This window comes from Aythya marila, assembly GCF_965140915.1.
Source record: "Aythya marila genome assembly, chromosome: 26".
Lineage (NCBI taxonomy): Eukaryota > Metazoa > Chordata > Aves > Anseriformes > Anatidae > Aythya > Aythya marila.
The window spans coordinates 5,421,114-5,440,199 of NC_139067.1; the positions used below are offsets into that span (position 1 = coordinate 5,421,114).

General features: G+C 40.4%; 1 protein-coding gene across 1 annotated transcript in view; it reads right to left on the bottom strand.

The window, feature by feature from the left end:
* ANTXR1 (ANTXR cell adhesion molecule 1) overlaps nucleotides 1-17,508 on the bottom strand; it is a 120,040-nt gene extending 102,532 nt beyond the window's left edge. The window contains exons 1-5 of the mRNA XM_082779569.1: nucleotides 16,963-17,508; nucleotides 6,426-6,497; nucleotides 5,673-5,744; nucleotides 3,095-3,176; nucleotides 1,840-1,873 (exon numbers count right to left, since the gene is read on the bottom strand). Of these exons, the coding sequence (XP_082635695.1) occupies nucleotides 1,840-1,873; nucleotides 3,095-3,176; nucleotides 5,673-5,744; nucleotides 6,426-6,497; nucleotides 16,963-17,114 (412 nt within the window). The 5' untranslated portion in view covers nucleotides 17,115-17,508. The remainder of the gene's footprint in view (nucleotides 1-1,839; nucleotides 1,874-3,094; nucleotides 3,177-5,672; nucleotides 5,745-6,425; nucleotides 6,498-16,962) is intronic.
* Between the last annotated feature and the right edge of the window lie 1,578 nt (nucleotides 17,509-19,086).

Consider the following 19,086-nt stretch of genomic DNA (forward strand, 5'->3'; position numbering starts at 1 on the left):
GACAATGCTTTTTAATTGAAAGCATCTCATACCTATTTCAATATTTCAGACCAGTAGATTTAACTGGAGCCATCAAGAAAAAGTATTCAAAGTGTCCCTAGTTATTCCTAGTTTTATTAATGCTGTCAATTCAAGAAATCCAGAGAGTTTCAGCTTGTGATGAAAAGCTGAATTGGGTTTTAAATAGATTTGGTAGGAAAATGACCTATATTCTTCAGTCTTTCTATGTAACATGTTTCAGCAACATGTTTAAACGTTGCAGTCTGCCCCATGAATTGATTATAATTTGGGTTTTACATGTTTATGTTAATTTTCAGGAGCTAATAGAATTAAATCATATTTCTGACTTATTACTGATCTAAAGAAGCTCTGTGGGTATATCTTGCACAAACACTGTTATGGAAAGTTAATGGATAAGTATTCTGAGGCATGTAAATTATCAGTCTTAAAACTTCTTCAATAATCTAGGTGATTTTCCTGCTACTATGAGCACTGTTGCTGAAGAGCCAAAATTCCAAGAACCAAATTATTCTGAGATTATTTCTTTTGGGTCTGTTTGCTTTTTTATCTCAGACGTAAATTTGCATTCAGCTTGTGAATTCAGGCACCTGAAGCCTGTACTGTGTTCTTGATACCAAGGAACAAGAGACTGGAGCAAGCAGAATGTCCTTTTGCAATTCTGAATTCACATCCATCTCACAGTTACTGAGGATCTGAATACCTAATTTTTCTTGGTGCTACTTAAAAATCACCCATTTTAAAGAATGTGGTAATCATGCAGCAGGAAAGTAAAGTGCTTAACAAACAATAAGCAACATGCAGTGTTCAAGTTGCAGATGCCTAATTGAAGTGCCTAGGCTTTCTGTAAGAAGTTGAGAAAGGTGAGCACTTCTTGTACTAGCTCAAGAGCCCCAGTAACCTCTGGAGATGCCTTTCTCCCTCCATTGACTACTGCAGGAGCCTTAGAACCTACTGCAGGTAGTATAAACATTTTCTGGTAGAGCAAGGACAAAAACAGCACAAGTAAAGACAAAACACATAGACCAATGTTGACTTGAGGACCCAGTTGTCCACTGCTTCTTGCAATCTTTCTACATGTGGCAACTTTTTGACATGCAATATGTAATGCCAGCATAAAAAAGCAGTATCAGTCCCAAATAGAATTGTTCTAGGTATTTATTCCAGTCTGCTGCAGTCTTATTTTATAGATCAGTCCCAAAGCTGTGCAGACTTAGTCACTATTTCATTTTATTCATGAGTGGCCCTAAAAAACCACTAGGACTGGTTTTCTATGCAAACATCTCATCTTTTATCTTTTGGTTTCCAGGTAAAGTTTTATTTCTACTTTGTTTTTTCCCAAGTAGAATTACAAGGAAGGAAAGGATAAACATTTTTGCCTTTGTCTGCACTTACTACTGAGGAATAATTAAGGATGTATGAATTACTTTTTGGAAAACAAAACAAAACAAAAACATTTACCTAACAGTATCTCCACAGACTCATGTTTCAAAAGGAAGAAGAAATGGTTACCTGAGTCCTCAAGCAAAAATAACAGAATGTACCAGATAGTTTTGATATATACCCTCAGGTAGTTTTGATATATACCCTCAGTCAGCCTGGCTTCTCAGTTTTGGCCTGAAATGCGTTAATTTCAGCTCTGAACCCTTAAAGATCTACCTGTTCCTTTTCCTCTTCAGGAGCAACTACCCTGAAGAGCATTGAATTCCTGTAAGAACAGGAGCCACCCCCTACCTTTCTTGCAGTGAAGCTGCATTTCAAATCAATTAAAGGTATCAGTCAAGAAGGAAAAACATTCAATGGATCAGGAAAGTCTCTCACCATGAACATTTTCATAGTAAATCTGTTCACTTGCCTGAAATTAAATTAGAAGATTATTAGCAATAAATAATACTTTGTGGGCATCTACACGTGCACCAGAAAGAAAGAGAAGATGGCAGTGAGGATGTCATGTTTGCAGTCTACAAGATGACATCTGCTTTCAGAAATACCAGTTTCATACAACAAGTTTCTCGCCTGTGGCTTTGACTGAATTACCTCAAGAACTTTCCGAAAGCATTAATTCAAACCAACCCTAAAAACACTGGTCAAGAGTAGTTTCCCACTACTCTATTTGGAAATCACATTCACCTTCCTAGTTGAGAAACGCCTTAAGTCCATCAATAAATATACTCCAGCATATCTAGATCAGCTACTCTAATTGCAAAGAAATCAACTGCAGAAATATATTCTTATGCTCCTATTTCCTGCTTTACCTATCTACAAGTGTATTCTATGCTGCAGAAAGACAAATGCTTCAGTGTGCCAAAATTAAAAAGTAGTCAGAAACTACCCTGAATATATTCAGTGTACCAATTTCCATCCTTTTATAAATTAAGTTTGTTTTTATTTGTTTGTTTGTTTTTGCAATCATCTTGCTGAGTTTCTAAAGTAGAATTTGATTTTGAATTCCTAGTTACGTGCTAGCATCTCTGTCAGGTCACCTCAGTTTTTGAGGTGTGATCAAATGCATTTTTTAGTAGACAGTTTTCCAATCCTCCAAAACACAAGTGTAGTGCAGAAAGGGGAGGGGGCTCCCCTAGCAGAGGTTTAGGCAAACTCCTGACCTTGTAAAATATATAGAAGACTAGAACAAGATATAAAAGAATAACTTTTGTACATCATTGTATACCCATAACAGTGAGCAGTTTAAAGTCATGGCCTCAAACCCCACCTAACTCTAAAAAGCCAACTATAACATTCACACAGCAGGACTCTAGACAGCCTTCAACCCTTCATGAGCATGGTTCCACGTGGGATTGTAATCCCAATTCCTCTGCACTAATCCTAAACTGCAGAAGCAGCTCCACACAAAGCTGGAGGCAAAAAGAAGGATAAGTAGTATGGTCTGCAGCTCCCTTATCCCAGCTCCAACACTGAATGTGTACACTCAGCATACCTAATGCATAACAGGAAAATAGCCCCACTTACCTACCAGAGAATTATTAAACAACTTTTTTTTTTTTTTTTAAAAAAAAACATATCCCGAGAAGCACTCAGACAGAGTTTAAATGCATTATAACACACATCTTGTTACCCTTTCAAATCCTTCATGCATGTATGTGTCACCTCCTGGAAGGACTTTCTGAAGTTCTTCTAGACCCTGGCGTATCTGCTCCCTGAAATGAATGCAGATGCATTGTTACCTCAGAGATCAATTTTATGATACCCAGGTGAAGACATGCATAGCAGAACCAGGCAGAGAGAGGGGAAAAAAGAGTTAACCCAATGTTTACATAGGCTATGGTAATGTCTAGATAGATACCTTTCTAAGGATGTGGAAAATGGAGCAGATGTATTTTTTATGAGTATTCCCACAGCTTGGAGAAAGCATCACAACAGCAGCATCTCCTAGGTAAATATCCCTTATTTCTCTCCAAATAGATATTCCCTGTGCAACCCTGCTCAAACTTGTGATGCAGAAGTAGAACAGCTGACTTGCACCTGGCCCATACCTATACTCCCTGGCTTGACAATGCAAATTAATCAAACAGACACAAAAATGGCACAAAACCTAGAACAATCCTGGTAACCTCCAGTGTATTTGGACACTACAACCTTCAGCTCAGATCACACTGACATGAAGACTGAAGCATTCCCCATTAGCTCATTATGACTCAGTGTATCTGCTCTAATCTTTTAGAAACCCCAGACACAGTGACAGATAAACTGCAGGCTAAATGGGGTGGGCCCTTGTCCATCCACTGAGTTGCAGAGACCAAACTCCGGAGGCCAAGTACATGCCAGAAGTCTCTAAAACCAAGATAAAATCCCTGCAATGTTGTGGAGTGTATTTCTGAGCAAGCTGTGCTATCTTCACAGGGAATGGATAATGTCACTGCATGCAGGGCCACACTAACATTGCTTGAGTGCTAGAAGTCAGTTTTCCCCCTGCATATTTTAACTAGTTCAGAAAATCCAGTTTAGAAAATCCAGTTTGTGTGCTTATCATGTACATAATCTCACACTTACAAGGCTGATTGAAGCAATGCATTAGCGATTATCCCATCCCAAGCAATACACATAGAGAGAAAAGAGCATGTGCTTTTGCGGTGGGTTGAATTATCAAACACTGAAGAGTTCATTTTGTCCCTGCAATATCCCAAGCCAAGTTAGACTGAGCTATCAGAGGTGGGCTAGTGGCAAGAATTTCCTCCATTCAGCAACCACCCTCGCACATACCAAGCCAAATTTGAATATAAAATCAAGAGCATTTCCTATGACCATATCTATTTTTCAATGTGAACACTAAACATTAAAATAGACAGCAAAGGTATTTAAAACACATAACCCAGCTTCTTTAGATGCACACTGTTTATCCAAAAGATGTATTAACCACTCTCAAATAATCTTCATGCCGATAGACCACGTGGAGGCATGGGGAAGATGGAAAAGATTTTGCCACGTCTCTACTAAGAAAGGAGTGGCATGAAGCCCATACCTTGTTTTTTAGTCCTCTGGTTAAAAAACAAACAAACAAAACAAAACAACAGTAGCTCTCCAGTCAGCTGGCTTTTGACTAATACTATATCAATATATATCCTGTTCCCAGTGAAGATTTCTAGGACAGCTGGAAATACAGTTCCACATGGGAAACACACATAGCAAGTCTCATAGCCCTGAGATCTCTGCAATAGGGTGTGCTCAGAGGGTGAGAGAAAGGGTGAGAGAGTAAAAGATGCAGGGAGCAGATTTTCTCCGGCACCAGCTTAGATATGGTTAATTGTTTTCACTCATTGTTGCAGTAGGCTGGCTGGCTTTAATGACATTTTTCAAGGTTGGTATGTGTGTAGACTGCTCTTTAGGAAAGTGGCCAATTTCCTATTAATTCCACTATAGTAGCTGCTCTGGTATGCAGTTTCATAGACATCCAATATGTAAAACACATGCTGACTTATACAGTCTTCACATGTGCTACATATATCTTTGCTCCACGTGGCAATGAAGTTAACAGAGGAAGCAATAGCAATTAAAGGACCTTATCCAGCTCTTCTTGAAGTTAGTGGGGAAAAAAAAAATAAAAAAATCAATCTTATAGATTTTACTTGGATTAACTTGAGGATCTACAAGGAGATGACAGGAACGTGCTTCGGAAACATGGCAACCAAACTGTAATTGCCAAAAATATTCACCCTTACAATCCAGCCTAAACACTCTGTTTGCATTCAGACATCTTAGAAACCATTCTCACCTTTACATCAAGAGTACAGGTGTAACATACAGCTTTCAAGTTTGTTTTTATGGGAAGGGAGTTTCACTTATTTGTTTGCAGTAGAAACTCCCTAAGGATGTTTCAAAGGCAACAAGACTCTGGTTTTCTGGCAACAGCCTGAAATTTGTGGAAGGTAGACTCTCAATCAAAGCAGTTAAAACCCCAATTGCTAACGGAAAGGCATTTATAGGCTAAACATCAGATAGCATCTTCTGTTTAAGAAGCCTTATTGCATTCTAGTAGAATGAGTGTTGTATGTGAAAATAGGCAGGTGATTTAATTAAACTGAGAAGCACAAAGATGTTACCACATTGCTGAAAGCAAATTGGAAAACAGAGAGCCAGGAATGTGGAGGAAACAGTAAAAGGACTCAAAATCTGCTGTGCACTTCTACACCTCTTACCTGTCTTCTGTTAACCTCATTAGAATTGTCCCTCTAGTAGAAAAAACGATGAAGGACATCCTCAGTTGAGGGCTGGAGAAGAAGAGACAAAAGTAAGTGATTTTGGTTGGTCCAGACCAGAGCTTACCATGTGTGTAATACCAAACACAAAAGGCTCTCTGATGGCTACCAAAATAATAATGAGACAGAACTGAGCAGCGAATGGTGCTTTGCCCTGGGAAGTGCTAGCTAGGGCAGACCATGAGGAATCCGCCTAAAAGATGTAAAAAGTACTTGTAGCATGATCTTACCGTTGCTGAGACAGAATGAAGGCTAATTAAACTTAAGATAATATATTCCACCCACTGGCCTGGGGGAATTTTCATTCAATCTCAAGGTATTCAGTGCCTGAAGGCTACGGTCTCAGACCTCTCCTTGCAGGTCTAAACTTCCCTACAGTAACCAAACATCTCAGAAACAATGAGGGTTCCCTCATCCACAAAGTATGATTTGGTCTATGGAAGTCAAGCAGAAGAAAGGGGTCTAATTAGCTTGTCTACTCCTCTTTCCTGCAGGACAAGAACTGGGGGAAATTTGTGAAAAATTCAAAAGCCATCAGTGATATGATCTGACAAAAGCATTAAGAACTCTCTACTAGGTGAGGTCCCCAGGTGGAAATCAGCATGTGCTACTTGACAGCAACTGAGAGCATGTCTCCTGGCTTCTGGCACATGCCCCTCCTTATACAGTTATCTGCAAAACAGCCCTTCTTACCTTATGAACTTGCGGGCCAAATGTTCCACAAAATGATATATTTCATTCCAATGGTGCAGGACACTTCCTGATCTACAGAAATAATTATTACATGACACATTAGTTTAATTGCTGCTATCATAGTTTTCCCAGCATAATGCTTTGTTACATGTTGCTTAGCTAGTCATTTATTTTTATTTATTTATTTAGGACACTCAGTGTCCTAATTCTTCCTTTAAAAAGATAATAAATTGTAAACTACATTTTTTATTTAACTTTGAAAAGCAAGAATAATTTATGTTTCATGTAAGTGTTTAAAACTACACTTTACTACAACATAAGGCAGTTATGTTAGACCTTTAGCACAGCCTTAAACAAATAAACCCTGTGTTAGCAGAGACCTGTCTCCTTGCACAGGCTATAAGATGAATTCCACCAACTCACTTGCCATACTGTTGTGCAAAGCTGTTAGCTCAAGTGTATTTTGGGAAGGAAATGCAGTTGAGGGAAAAGATTCCTAAACCTCTATAGCATTCCACTGTGCTAGAGACTATGAAAAGTAAAATACCTTTGGTCCACATCTTGGCAGTTCTGGCTCATTTCATCATAGCTCAGTTCAAGGCAAAACACAGACTAATTTTGCTCCCCAACAAAATAAGCCATGGATTTTGATAGTTATGAATTATTCTTCATATTGTGAGAACCAGAAAAAAATAAGGTTAACCAGAATCTTCCAGCAGTAAATGCACCTTCTGGCATAAACATTTCTGTGACCATTGGAATATTAATATTGGGAAAAAAAAATCCTTCCTAGAGATGGAAAATAAATGTGTCATCACTTTTTTTCTATTCATTGACTACAATTACAAATATTTATAGGGGAAAAAACATTCCAGTTTTAACAGAAAAGTCATTGATCTGCAGTCTGAGGAAGGAAATATGAACATCTGAGAAGATGTTTTTTCACTTCACAGAAAGAAATGGCATCTGACCTGACTCCATTCTACCTTAAATCTGAGAATCTAAATGAATAAGATTCAACCAAGTACTATGCACCTGGCACAGAAAACCCAGTCTTGCTGCAAATATCATTAGTTCACTTCCTAGAAGCACAGCAAGCATGCAAACCACATTGTGCAGGTTATGTAAATTTCGTTCCGTATTCTACCTGCACCTGGTTTTTATTTACAGCCATTCAGTAAAAACCTTCACCTTGGCCACTTGCTTCATGGTACTTAAGTCACTATTTCTTTATATGACCCTGTATGTCCAAATGTTCCCAGTTAGGTGGGGACATGCAACCAGGACAGCAGCATATGCTCCATCTGGATAAAAAATTACCACCACTGGTTCTCTTTACACAAAGGACGTGATACCAATTGCACCTCTTTAAATAAAACCTTACTGAAATCCCTGTTTTTCTGTTTTTTTTTTTTTTTGTTGTTTTTTTTTTGTTTTTTTTTTTGTTTGTTTGTTTGTTTGTTTTCCTGATTTTAATGGACTGATTGCACAGGAGACTCAATCATACGAAAGTACTAATGGTTCTACATTTCTTGGCTCTTCAGAAAAGAGCTAGGATATCTTCTGCCACTCATCAAACTAGGACTTGAAATCATTATTATTATTATTATTATTCTCAATGTGCATGTGTATCAGAAAGGACCAAAGAAATACTATTAGCAGGGGTCTTACTAAACTAAACCACACAGACAGTGAGAAAATTGGCGTCTTATAGCAGATTAAGGGTGAGGTACATTAGGACTTGCCCTCAAACAAAAAACTGCTACATCCAAATTATACTAAGCTATATACTGACAGAACAGAAATGCGCAAAGCTCAAATGCAGATGCAGATTCCTCTTGAATAGAATAACTCTGAGATCTTGAATATGATACATTCCAGTCCCATCAGTGCCAAATAGCCCAAATGTTATCTGAGATGGAGTCTGAAAAATAGGTATTTATTGTCTTTACATGGTAAGGCATAAAAGAAACACTCGAATCATAGAATATCCCAAGTTAGAAGGGACCCACAAGGATCACCGAGTCCAACTCCTGGCACCACACAGGTCTACCCAAAACTTCAGACCATATGACTAAGAGCACAGTCCAAACACTTAAACTCTGACAGGCTTGGTGCCGTGACTACGTCCCTAGGGAGCCTGTTCCAGTGTGCGACCACACTCTCAGAGAAGAACCTCTTCCTGATGTCCAGCCTGTCACAGCCTGACACCATTCCCTCAGGTCCTATTGCTGGTCACTAAATAGAATAGAATGGCACCTGCCCCTCCACTCCCCCTTCATGAGGAAGCTGTAGGCCGTGATGAGGTCTCCCCTCAGCCTCCTCTTTTCCAGGCTGAACAGGCCCAGTGACCTCAACTGTTCCTCATACCTCTTCCAGAATCACAGAATCACAGAATTGTCTAGGTTGGAAGAGACCTCAAGATCATCGAGTCCCCTTCACCATCTTAGTAGCCCTTCTCTGGACACTCCCCAACAGTTTCATGTCCTTTTTGTACTGTGGTGCCCAGAACTGCACACAGTACTCGAGATGAGGCCACACCAGCGCAGAGTAGAGTGGGACAATCACTTCCCTTGACCAACTAGCAATGCCTTGCTTGATGCACCCCAGGATACAGCTGGCCCTCCTGACTGCCAGGACACACTGTTGGCTCATGTTCAGCTTGATATCTGCCAGAAACCCCAGATCCCTCTCTGTGGGGTTGCTCTCCAGTGTCTCATTGCTCAGTCTGTACATGCAGCCAGGGTTGCCCCATCCCAGGTCCAGAACCCGGCACTTGCTCTTGACATCAGAGCAATGGTTGCATCAGCCTCCAGAAGATACTACAGCCAAGGCTATGTTAACCATAAACCAATTACTACCTCCTTCATTGAAATGTATGGTATTTTAGACCACGTACAACCCTCTAAAAAAAGTATGTTCATCTTCTGAACTGTCTGGTAACACACATCTGAAGGCAGGACAGTTTCACAAGCATACACTAATCAACCTTTTCCTCAAACAGATACAAAGACTATACTATACTTCATGTTAAAGGAAAGCTTAGCTATCAGTCTCCACCAACACAAGTTCTATCCAGCCCTCACTCGCAACAGGATACTGCCCTAAAAAGCAGCACTAGCCTAGAAGTGTGAATATTCCTCCCACTTAATTACAAATCACTGAACAAAAGTTGATTGTCACTTAAAATTACTATTACAGCAAGGCAGCTGAGAATGATATCCAGCCACAGAGCACATATGGTATGTAGGTCGCCATGTAAAAATGCTTGTCATTTTCCATGGCTCTGAAGTCATGCATTTTTTGAGAACAGCATTTGCCAGAATGAAGCTTAAAAACCAATTGCTCAGTTCAGTGATGTGCCAGTCAACAGCGTATCCTGTTTAAGTGTCTGCATTTGCAACTTCATTCTGCTGGTCTTAAATGGCCTGGGCATAATTTTCAACTTAGTGGTGCTTTTTAATTCTCCATACAGGCATGGATTCAGCTCTTTCTGCACCTCCTCCACTTCATCCTTGCTTTGCTCTCCCACGAGCATTCCCATACTTATGCCCTCTGGAAGAAAACTTCAAGCACTTAAAGCTCCATCTCTTCTTAAATGAAGCCTTCCCACTCATCTAATAACGCCAAGGAGAAACAACCTGAAGCTCCAGAGTGAATATTTCTTGCTGGAGAAAAGTCCATGTAGTGGGTTTACATGGCAAGGTTTTGGTAGTGGAGGGCTGCAAGTGTTGGCTTCTGTGAGAAAAATCCAGCAGCTGCCCCATTTTAGATAAGGCCCAGTTTCAGCTGGCTTCACCACTGCTCAGGGCTGAGCCAATAAGGCATGTTGGTTGTACCTGTGTGAGAGGATACTTAAGAAAGGGGGAAAAGAAAAACCTGCTACACAACAGCAGCTGGGACAGGGAGGAGTGAGAAAGCTCTCTGCAAACACCAAGGTCCATGCAGAAGGAGGGCAGGAGGTGCTCCAGGTGCCAGAGCTGAAGTTCCTCCATGGCCTATGGAGAGGCCCCTTGTGGAGCAGGCTGACAACCTGCAGCCCATGGTGTACCATGGCAGAGCAGGCTGCTGTGGTGCACTACAGTATGGTGTAAATGTGGTACAGCACATTTCCATGCTACAGCCCATGGAGGAGCCCATGGCAGAGCAGGTGGATCTGACCTGAAGGAGGCTGCGGCCTGTAGAGAACCCCCACTAGAGCAGACTCCGGGCTGGAGCTGCAGTCCACAGATAGGAGACCATGCAGGAGCAGGTAACATGGTGGGGCACTGCAGCCTGTGGGGTCCCATGTTGGAGCACTTTGATCCTGACAGATGGACCCTGTGGTACAGACCCATAATTGGAGCTGGTCTTGAAGAGCTGTTGCCTGTGGGAAGCTCATGCAGGATCAGTTCAGGAAGGACTCTCTCCCATGGGAGGGACCCCAGTTTGGAGCAGGGGAAGAGAGTGACCGTGAAGGAGCGGCAGAGACAAAGTCCTATAGACTGACTGCAACCCCCACCCCCAATTCCCCTGCAACACTTGAGGAGAGGAGGTGGAAGAGGGTGGATGGGGGGAAGGTGGTTTTAGTTTTTGTTTCTCAGTTCTCTAGCTTGTTATTAATAGGTAGTAAATTTTTCTAATTTCCTTATGCCGTGTGTGTTTTGCATTGTATTGTGTGTATATATATATATATATATCTATCGTATTGTGTTCGTGTTATATGATATGTATATCATGTTCATATGTATATCGTATTGTGTATCGTATTACATATATATATATCGTATTGTATAACACCACAATAGTTATTGAGTGATCCTAATCTCAACCCTTGAGCCCTTTCCATAGTATTTTCTCTCCCTTTCTCTTCGAGGAGGGGTAGTGAGAGTGGTTGTGGTGGAGCTCAGCTGCCCAGCTGGGTAAAACCACCACAGTTCAACAAGTGGAAATTAAGAATAAGTAAATTATGCCTTTAACAGGCGAATGATACCTTCTGTGGTCAAATGTGCTGGCATTTTGTACATCTAAACTGAATCCAAGGCAGAGACCAACCACATGGCTTAGTGTTTGCAGGGGCAGAGAGCCGCACCCTGGCCCAGCTCAGCCCTCCAGCAGGTGCTTTTCACCTATTCACTGAAACATTATGCTTCACAACCCTAAGCTGTAGCAACTCAAACCTTCCTAGTTTGTCTTTCTTGCACTTTTTACACTCATTATTTCCATTTCTCCCATTCCATTGCACCTTCTCAGAATACTCACAGTGCTATTTTTAATTCACAAACTAGACAAAAACATAATCAAGCCCGCAAACTCTTATACAAAGACTTCACACCAGTTATGTGTGCTCCAGATGACAGAGGTATATACAGGCACCTGATTCAGAGACTGGTGTTGGACCAACTTCAAGAAATCTCATAGCTGACAGAGGTGGCATTGACCTGTGAAGTTTTGCAGCAACATTTTATTGAGCTCTTAAAAAAATAACACAGATGAAAAGTGTTCTCTGTCTTTCCAAATACTTCAGGAGAAATTCTGAGAAGACCAGATAGCACATAGATAGATGTTAGTGAGGTGATGCAATTCTTTGAGGAAACACTAATATCTTGTGCTGAACATCACCTGACAGCTCACTAAAACTATTGTCAAACATTTGAGATTACAGAGTTTATAGAGGCCCAGTTTAGAGCAGGATAAACCTCTAAGCCCTAACACAGTACAAGAACAGAATATTCTTCTCTACCTGATTGGCCTGGGATACCTGACTAACAACTAATAAAAAACTAAACATGGATTGAACTTAGATCAAAGTGCAGAGTGCTGCAGGCACACTCAGCTCTCATTATAAGACAGTTCCCACCCACCACTTGTGACAATGAATAGTTTATGTTGGATTTACTACTGACTAAAAACATATACACAGGTCTTGATGGGCAATGATTTCACATGCTAAATTAGCTGGTTGCAATCAGTGTGACTACAACAGACACAGAAGAGAATTACACTCCTTCAGGCAACAAGTAAAAAGACACAAGAATGTGCAAATTTCCCCACACCACCTTGCCAACTTCCCTCAGCCCTCACACAAAACAAAGAAGAGTTATGCTTCTATATCCTCACAGGCCCATGCCATCCATACAGAATGTTTACATTGCTCTGGATCCAGGCCTGTGACTCCAGAAGCACAGATTCACTGACTATGTTTAGAATCATAGAATCACAGAATGGAGGGACACCTTCTACTAGTTTAGGTTGCTCAAAGCACTATCCAACCTGGCCTTGAGAACATCCAAGGATGGGGCATCCACAACTTCTCTGGGCAACCTGTTCCAGTGCCTCACTACCATCTGAGTGAAGAATTTCTAGCTTATTTCTAATCTAAACCTATCCTCTTTTAGTTCAAAACCATTCCCTCGTGTCCTATCACCACGCTCCCTGACCAAGAGTCACTCCCCAGCTTTCCTGTAGACACCTTTAGGTATTGGAAGGCCACTATAAGGTCTCCCCAGAGCCTTCTCTTCTTTAGGCTGAAAAAGCCCAACTCTCACAGTCTGTCTTCATAGGCGAGGTGCTCCAGCCCTCTGATCATCCTCGGGGCCCTCCTCTGGACCTGTTCCAACAGGTCCATGTCCTTCTTATGTTGGGGACCCCAGAACTGAACATAGTACTCCACGTGGGGTCTAACAACTAGTTAAAAATAGATCAGCTATGTGGCTGAATAATGAGGGGATCACAGGAAACAGGTTGGATTATTTACTTCTTTTTGCCAAGGATCCTTTAAAGCCAAATTTTCTTTCACACACATACAGTTCCTTGCATGTTTTCCACACGTGGGTATAAAATCCTTCCTATGTTCACACACAACAGTCAAGAACACAGGAAATAATGATTTTCACTTACAGCAAATACAGCAAAAGATTACTGAGAAGTTTTACCCATTATTATTCCTTCCTTCCTATCCACAAATCAATTAAACTGGGGGCTGCCTCCATCTGATCTTCAGACTGCGCTTGTATGGAGTGATTAAATACTAGAGCACTAGATACCATGAGAGTTAGGTCAGTGGGTAGTAGTCTTCAGTAGTCAAATGGATGGTATTTTTAGAATATCTGAACAATATCAGCAAAAAGAAATGTTTTTTTTTTTTTTTATGCTTGTGATCATCATCACGTTCAGCCTGGAGAAGTGAAGGCCGATAATGATAGGACAATGGGGAATGGTCTTAAACTAAAAGAGCATAGATTTAGATTAGACATTAGGAGGAAATTCTTCACTGTAAAGGCACTGGGACAGGTTGCCAAGAGAAGTTGTAGATGCCCCATCCCTGGAGGTGTTCAAGGCTGGGCTGGATGGGACCTTGGGTTGGCATCCCTGTCTATGGAAGGGGGGTTGGAGTTAGATGATCTTTAAGGTCCCTTACAACTAAAGCCATTCTATGATTCTATGATCATCTCATTGATTCCTCATTCTTCCGTCTTAATTAAGACTCTATCTTATCTCACATCCAGGTGCTCTTTGGCACCATCTTCTGCCATTTGTTTCCCTATCATTTATTGTATACGAGTCTCAGTGCTGCAGTTAAAGCAAGCAGAAACACAAAAGGATATGCCACCTAGGACCTGATTTACTTGGCAAGGAGCTGGCCCAACGTGAACCACAGTCCTCAAGAGTGTCATTGCCACACTTTTGGAAAGTAATTCTTCTAGCCTTAGGTCCAAGGGTCACAGTGTGACAGGCCTTCTCTATTGCTACCTAAACCATGAGCATTGCTCTTAGAAGTAATGAAAGGCATGCAAGTGCATGCACAGAGATTAAGGATGCTTTTATAAACCAGCAAGCCCACCTGCTATCTTACGAGCTTTTGTTCTGTTCATTATATGCACATCAAGTCTGTGTACCATAGCAGGATTATTTCTGAATGACTGAATGCTGGATTTTTTTCCCTTTCTTAACAATGAGAAGTGGCAGATTTGTTTCAGGTCCTCTGAGCTTACCAACTGCAGAGAGTCATGTCTCCAGCTGTATGCTGGCAGCCGGAAAAAGCCTGGTTTCCCTTCAACAGTTTGCACAGCATAGTTGCAGGAGTCTGCTGAAGAGAATGCTTCAGGGAGAAAGAGCATCACTTCATGAGAACAGCCTGTAACACCTGCTTCTTCCTCAGTGCATTATGTGCTCACTTTGAATGGCTTTCATGTGGCCAGCATTTTGCTTCAAGAACCAGCACTGTGACAGGGACTATGTGCAGCTGGAACTTGTGTGAGCAGCACACACATACAGGGTGCTAAATGGACTTAAGTAGTCAGTCCAGCCAGGCCATGAAGCAAAGGGTCAGCAGGTGGCTCTAGAACCAGTAAATTCCAGGGCTGTGTTTATTCTTTTTCTATTGCTCCTCTGATCCCAGAAAGTAAGTTGCTTAATATTTTAATGATTTCCTTCCACCATTGAAATTAGTATTTCATATTTCAGAATGTAAATCTCATCTGCTTTGGTATCCTTTAAAACCAGTACTTTAATTATTTTTTGAGCAATGGCAAATAAAATCAGTAATATGAGCCCTGAATCTATTATTATAATTTCATAGTTTACCTCAAGGTCTCTATAGGCATTCAGGACCGCTGCAGCGTTTTTGTAGACATTCTCTAAACCCAGTAGAAAAGTAGAAAACCCTGGCTGAATAAGACCCAAATTTTATACAACTTGAGCTTAGCATCTGAAGAATGAAAGAAAGTCTTAAAGATAAAGGATATGGGATAATCTATTCTCCCACCATCTGCAGACTCCTCCAAATTCCACCGGAGACCATCTAATTTTTTAAATCAATGAACTTTGCATCAGACCCTCTTCAGTTCTGCACCAGAAAACAAACAAACAAACAAACAAAAAAAAAAAACCACCACCAACAAAAAACAATACACTACAGAAATAGGAAACCTTCATCTGTTAAAGTAGGAGGTTTTTGGATACCTTGATATATACACTGAGGTAGCTTGCATACTTTAAAGTTTGTGCCAAGCTTCATATTTCCACCCAAACTTTCCTTGAGCAAGCCTAGAAAGTCATGTCTTTTAGTAAGAGGACAGGAGCTTGAAATAAGTGGTTGTTAAAATCATATCCATCAGATTTGATAAAACCTTTGGTTCTGCTTCAGCTTTCAGGGAAACTCAGTTTGCAAAAGCTATCTGCATTACAAATCATGCTTTGTTTTTCAAATATAGCAATAGAGGTATTTCAGCTAAGAAGAGACCAGCCAAAGCAACAAAACGCAACACAGGGCAATCTTTCCACCCAATGAAGTGGAAAATAAAAATAAAAAATGAAAAAAATATATTTTCCCTGAAGTATTCAGATAACTGGCACAATAAAATATCCAGTGTACTTGTCTCAGTCTTACATTTTACCCAGTATTTTGTAATAAAGTGTTATGTAATTCCAAGTCATTTATACAAATGGAATGTGGCTGCTACTGCAAAACGCTCAAGAGGATCAGACAGAAAGCTTCATCTGCAAGCACTTTTGGCAACTTGAAATACTTTCCTGTCTCTGAAATTTGTGGTTATAAATGTTAGTTCTATGCCTCTGGCACATATATATTCAAATATTTCCAAACTTGTGGTTCAAAATAACTATTCTTAATTAAGAAAGTTAGGAGAATCTTTTTAGCTGTACTTTTTACACTTAAAAAAAAAAAAAAGAAAAGAAAAGAAAAGAAAAAAAAGTAAAAAAAAAAAAAAAGTTGTATTGCTTCAATTCAAAGCATTCCAAAGTTCAGCATGTATTTATTTCATATTGCTCAGACTAAAATCTGAAGGCCTCTAAACAGACAAATTTACTAGTACCAGATCAGAATTAGTGATAAAAAAGTGAGTAGGCAGATATCTTCAGTATAAAGAGTTAAGCAGTCAAAATATGCATTTGATTAACAGGAAACAAAGAAAATGTGACTCAGCCAGGAGCCAGGAGAAAAATAAAGTTCTCTTTTGAATAAGACACTCTAGCTGTTTTCCATCACAATGGCCAAAATCAGACCCTTTTTAAGGCAGTAGCCAACCTCTCAGAGCCTGGTCTTAACTTGCTTCGCTGCACAAAAATTCGTTCTGAGACAACGAGAAGAAGGAGACCTCCAGGCAGGCGAGCATTTTCTCCATGTTTTCAGCTACAAAATTAATGCCTGCAATAACACCCCAGCTCTGCTTTTATGAGTGCCTCAACTTTCACAGTTCATCGGGAAATTGGTGTGACCAAGGTTCTGCTCTTGTCCCAACCATTCTTTTAAGAAACTACAGGGTCAAGTACAAAATAAAGCTTTTGTATCAGCCACAACAAAACTTCTAAAAATCTGATTTACAAAGCACAATTGCATTTAATACTAGATCTACCAAAGTTACCACAACAACAACAATGACAAAGTAGTAAGGAGTTTCGAAGGTCCCCTGGGGACACGGTGACTTCTACAAAACCAAAATCTGAAGAAAACCTCCTCTGTATCAGTATATGATATTCCAGTTCATGCCAGAATAAAAATAAAAATCTTTCAAATAGAAGAGTAGAACCGACTTACTTGTCTAGAATGAAATACAAATCAAATCCTCCATAACAGGCGGGACCACCATTCTCTCTCTTTCCACCTTGTCCATCACAGGCTATCATAAAAGTTGCTAAGAAGAGCCATTTGAAGTAAAATCTGAAGATGGTTTGCTTTGCAATAGCCATTATATCCAGAGAGGACGAGAAAAAGAAATGTCTTCTTCCACAGCTCCTTTATTTCACAGGCTTCTCCGCAAAAGCCATTCAATAACCTTTAGGTATATATGCAGGTATTTTACTCCTTAAAACTCCACTTGAAACAGTTGCCCTCAGGAATTGCAAGACTTTCCCCCTTGTTTCCCTTGCACCTCTGTTTCTTGGTTTCAGATTTCAAGATGCACAATACTGTATTTAACTTTTTTTTTTTTTTTTAAAGGGACTTGACCCTTAGTCTCCCTTGCAGCTCTCTGAAAGCAGCACCATTGTTTTCTAACAGGAGCAACAGCTGCCTAACAGATCTTGCTTTATCACAGACTTCAGAAAAGACAGGGAGGGTTTCAATCCCCCCCGCCCCTCCCGTCCCCCTCTCCCCTCCGTGATTATTGTTATTATTAAGGATGGTTTTATTTTTTCTTGCCAAATAAAAGCTCAGATAATGCCACCTTGTGGTGAAAAAGCAAGATAACCGGAGTCTCTGGATGTAAAGCGTATCGTTTGTGCACCGAGCATATAAAGCACATGCTACAGTGGCTTTGAGTATGAACATACAAGCAGCTTTCTTAGAGCAGGCATGCAGCACTATGCAGAGGTATCTTCATTTCCCTCATTGGCTATATCTGAGTTTGAAGCTTAAAGGCTTAAAAACTTGGAGAAGCTTAGTAAAAATTGAAGTGAGAAGGTACAACGAGTTTCATCCTTTCTGTTTTTTCAGTCTTGAGAAGTAACAAGAAGTGCCTCTGCCTATGATCTTACTTCCTGCTTGCTATCCTTAGCAAGCTTACTTCAGCCACCAGGGTCTAAATTCCCCCTCCTCCTGCAGACCTTGCCAGGAAACAGCTTCAGCTGAACTCACATTTTCAGTCTTCTACAAACAGTACCACAAGCTCCAAAATGCAAGCAAGTCAACTCAAAGATAAGACTATTCCCAAGACAGAGCAACCCCCAATGGAGATAAGAGATAAATCAGAAATCCGAGGAATGGGAGCATTCATCCTTCCCTCTCAAATCCTCTCATGAGAAGAGGATTTTTTTTGTTATATTTATAATAATATATATTATATATTTTTATTCCTTTTTATTTGTTTCTGACTGACTCTGAGATGAACAAATACTTAACAATTTAAAATAGAATAAAAATACTGTACTCAGTAAAATAATTCTAGCCTGAAGCTAGCAGAAGGAAAGAAGGTTGATGGTGGAGGAGATTGGGTACCCCATGCAGCCATGGGTTCAAGATGACAGAAGGTCCAGCAGAGCTTAGGAGCAAGCCATCAAGTGAGTCATCAGATGAGGCACAGAACACTGAGATGGAGCAAGTTGCTGACAAAGTGAAATGATGTGCTTTCTGCTTTGTCACTGATGTTCTTCAGGGCTAGTCCTCTTCATGTGTCTGTCTTAAGAAAGTGTCTTTTTGTTTATGAAATGGATAACAGCAGCAAAATTATTGAGACACTATGAGAAAAGCATTTTCATAGTAGGAAGCCCAAGTGAAAGCCAGGAGGGCTGTTGGAATTTCTGCCCCTCCTTCACTAAAAATGCGAGGAACAAAAAAGAAGACCATAGCTTTGTGTGAAAGACCTGTTGGTTCTTGGAGAGATAGTGTGTTGTGTTCTTTGTGTGAAAGAAGATTACAAGCAAGGTGTTTCAATTGCATGTAGCAGTTCAGTGGTTCATTAAACTCCAGCTCATGCCTTTGGTTTGTGATTCAAACTTGCAAATGAAAACGATGGGGGAAGTGGCATCAGCAGGTGTTTGTTTGTTTGTTTGTTTGTTTGTTTTATGATCCACTCCCCTATATGTATCAGTGGAGCCTTTTCTGAAACAGTGTGGAAGCTTTTTCTGTCAGTGGTAATAGCAGCACTGCTGAGAGATGAGACATCAGACATGGCAGCACTGTATGGGTTTTGGAGCACCTGTGCCTTTTTTGGAGAGGTAGCAG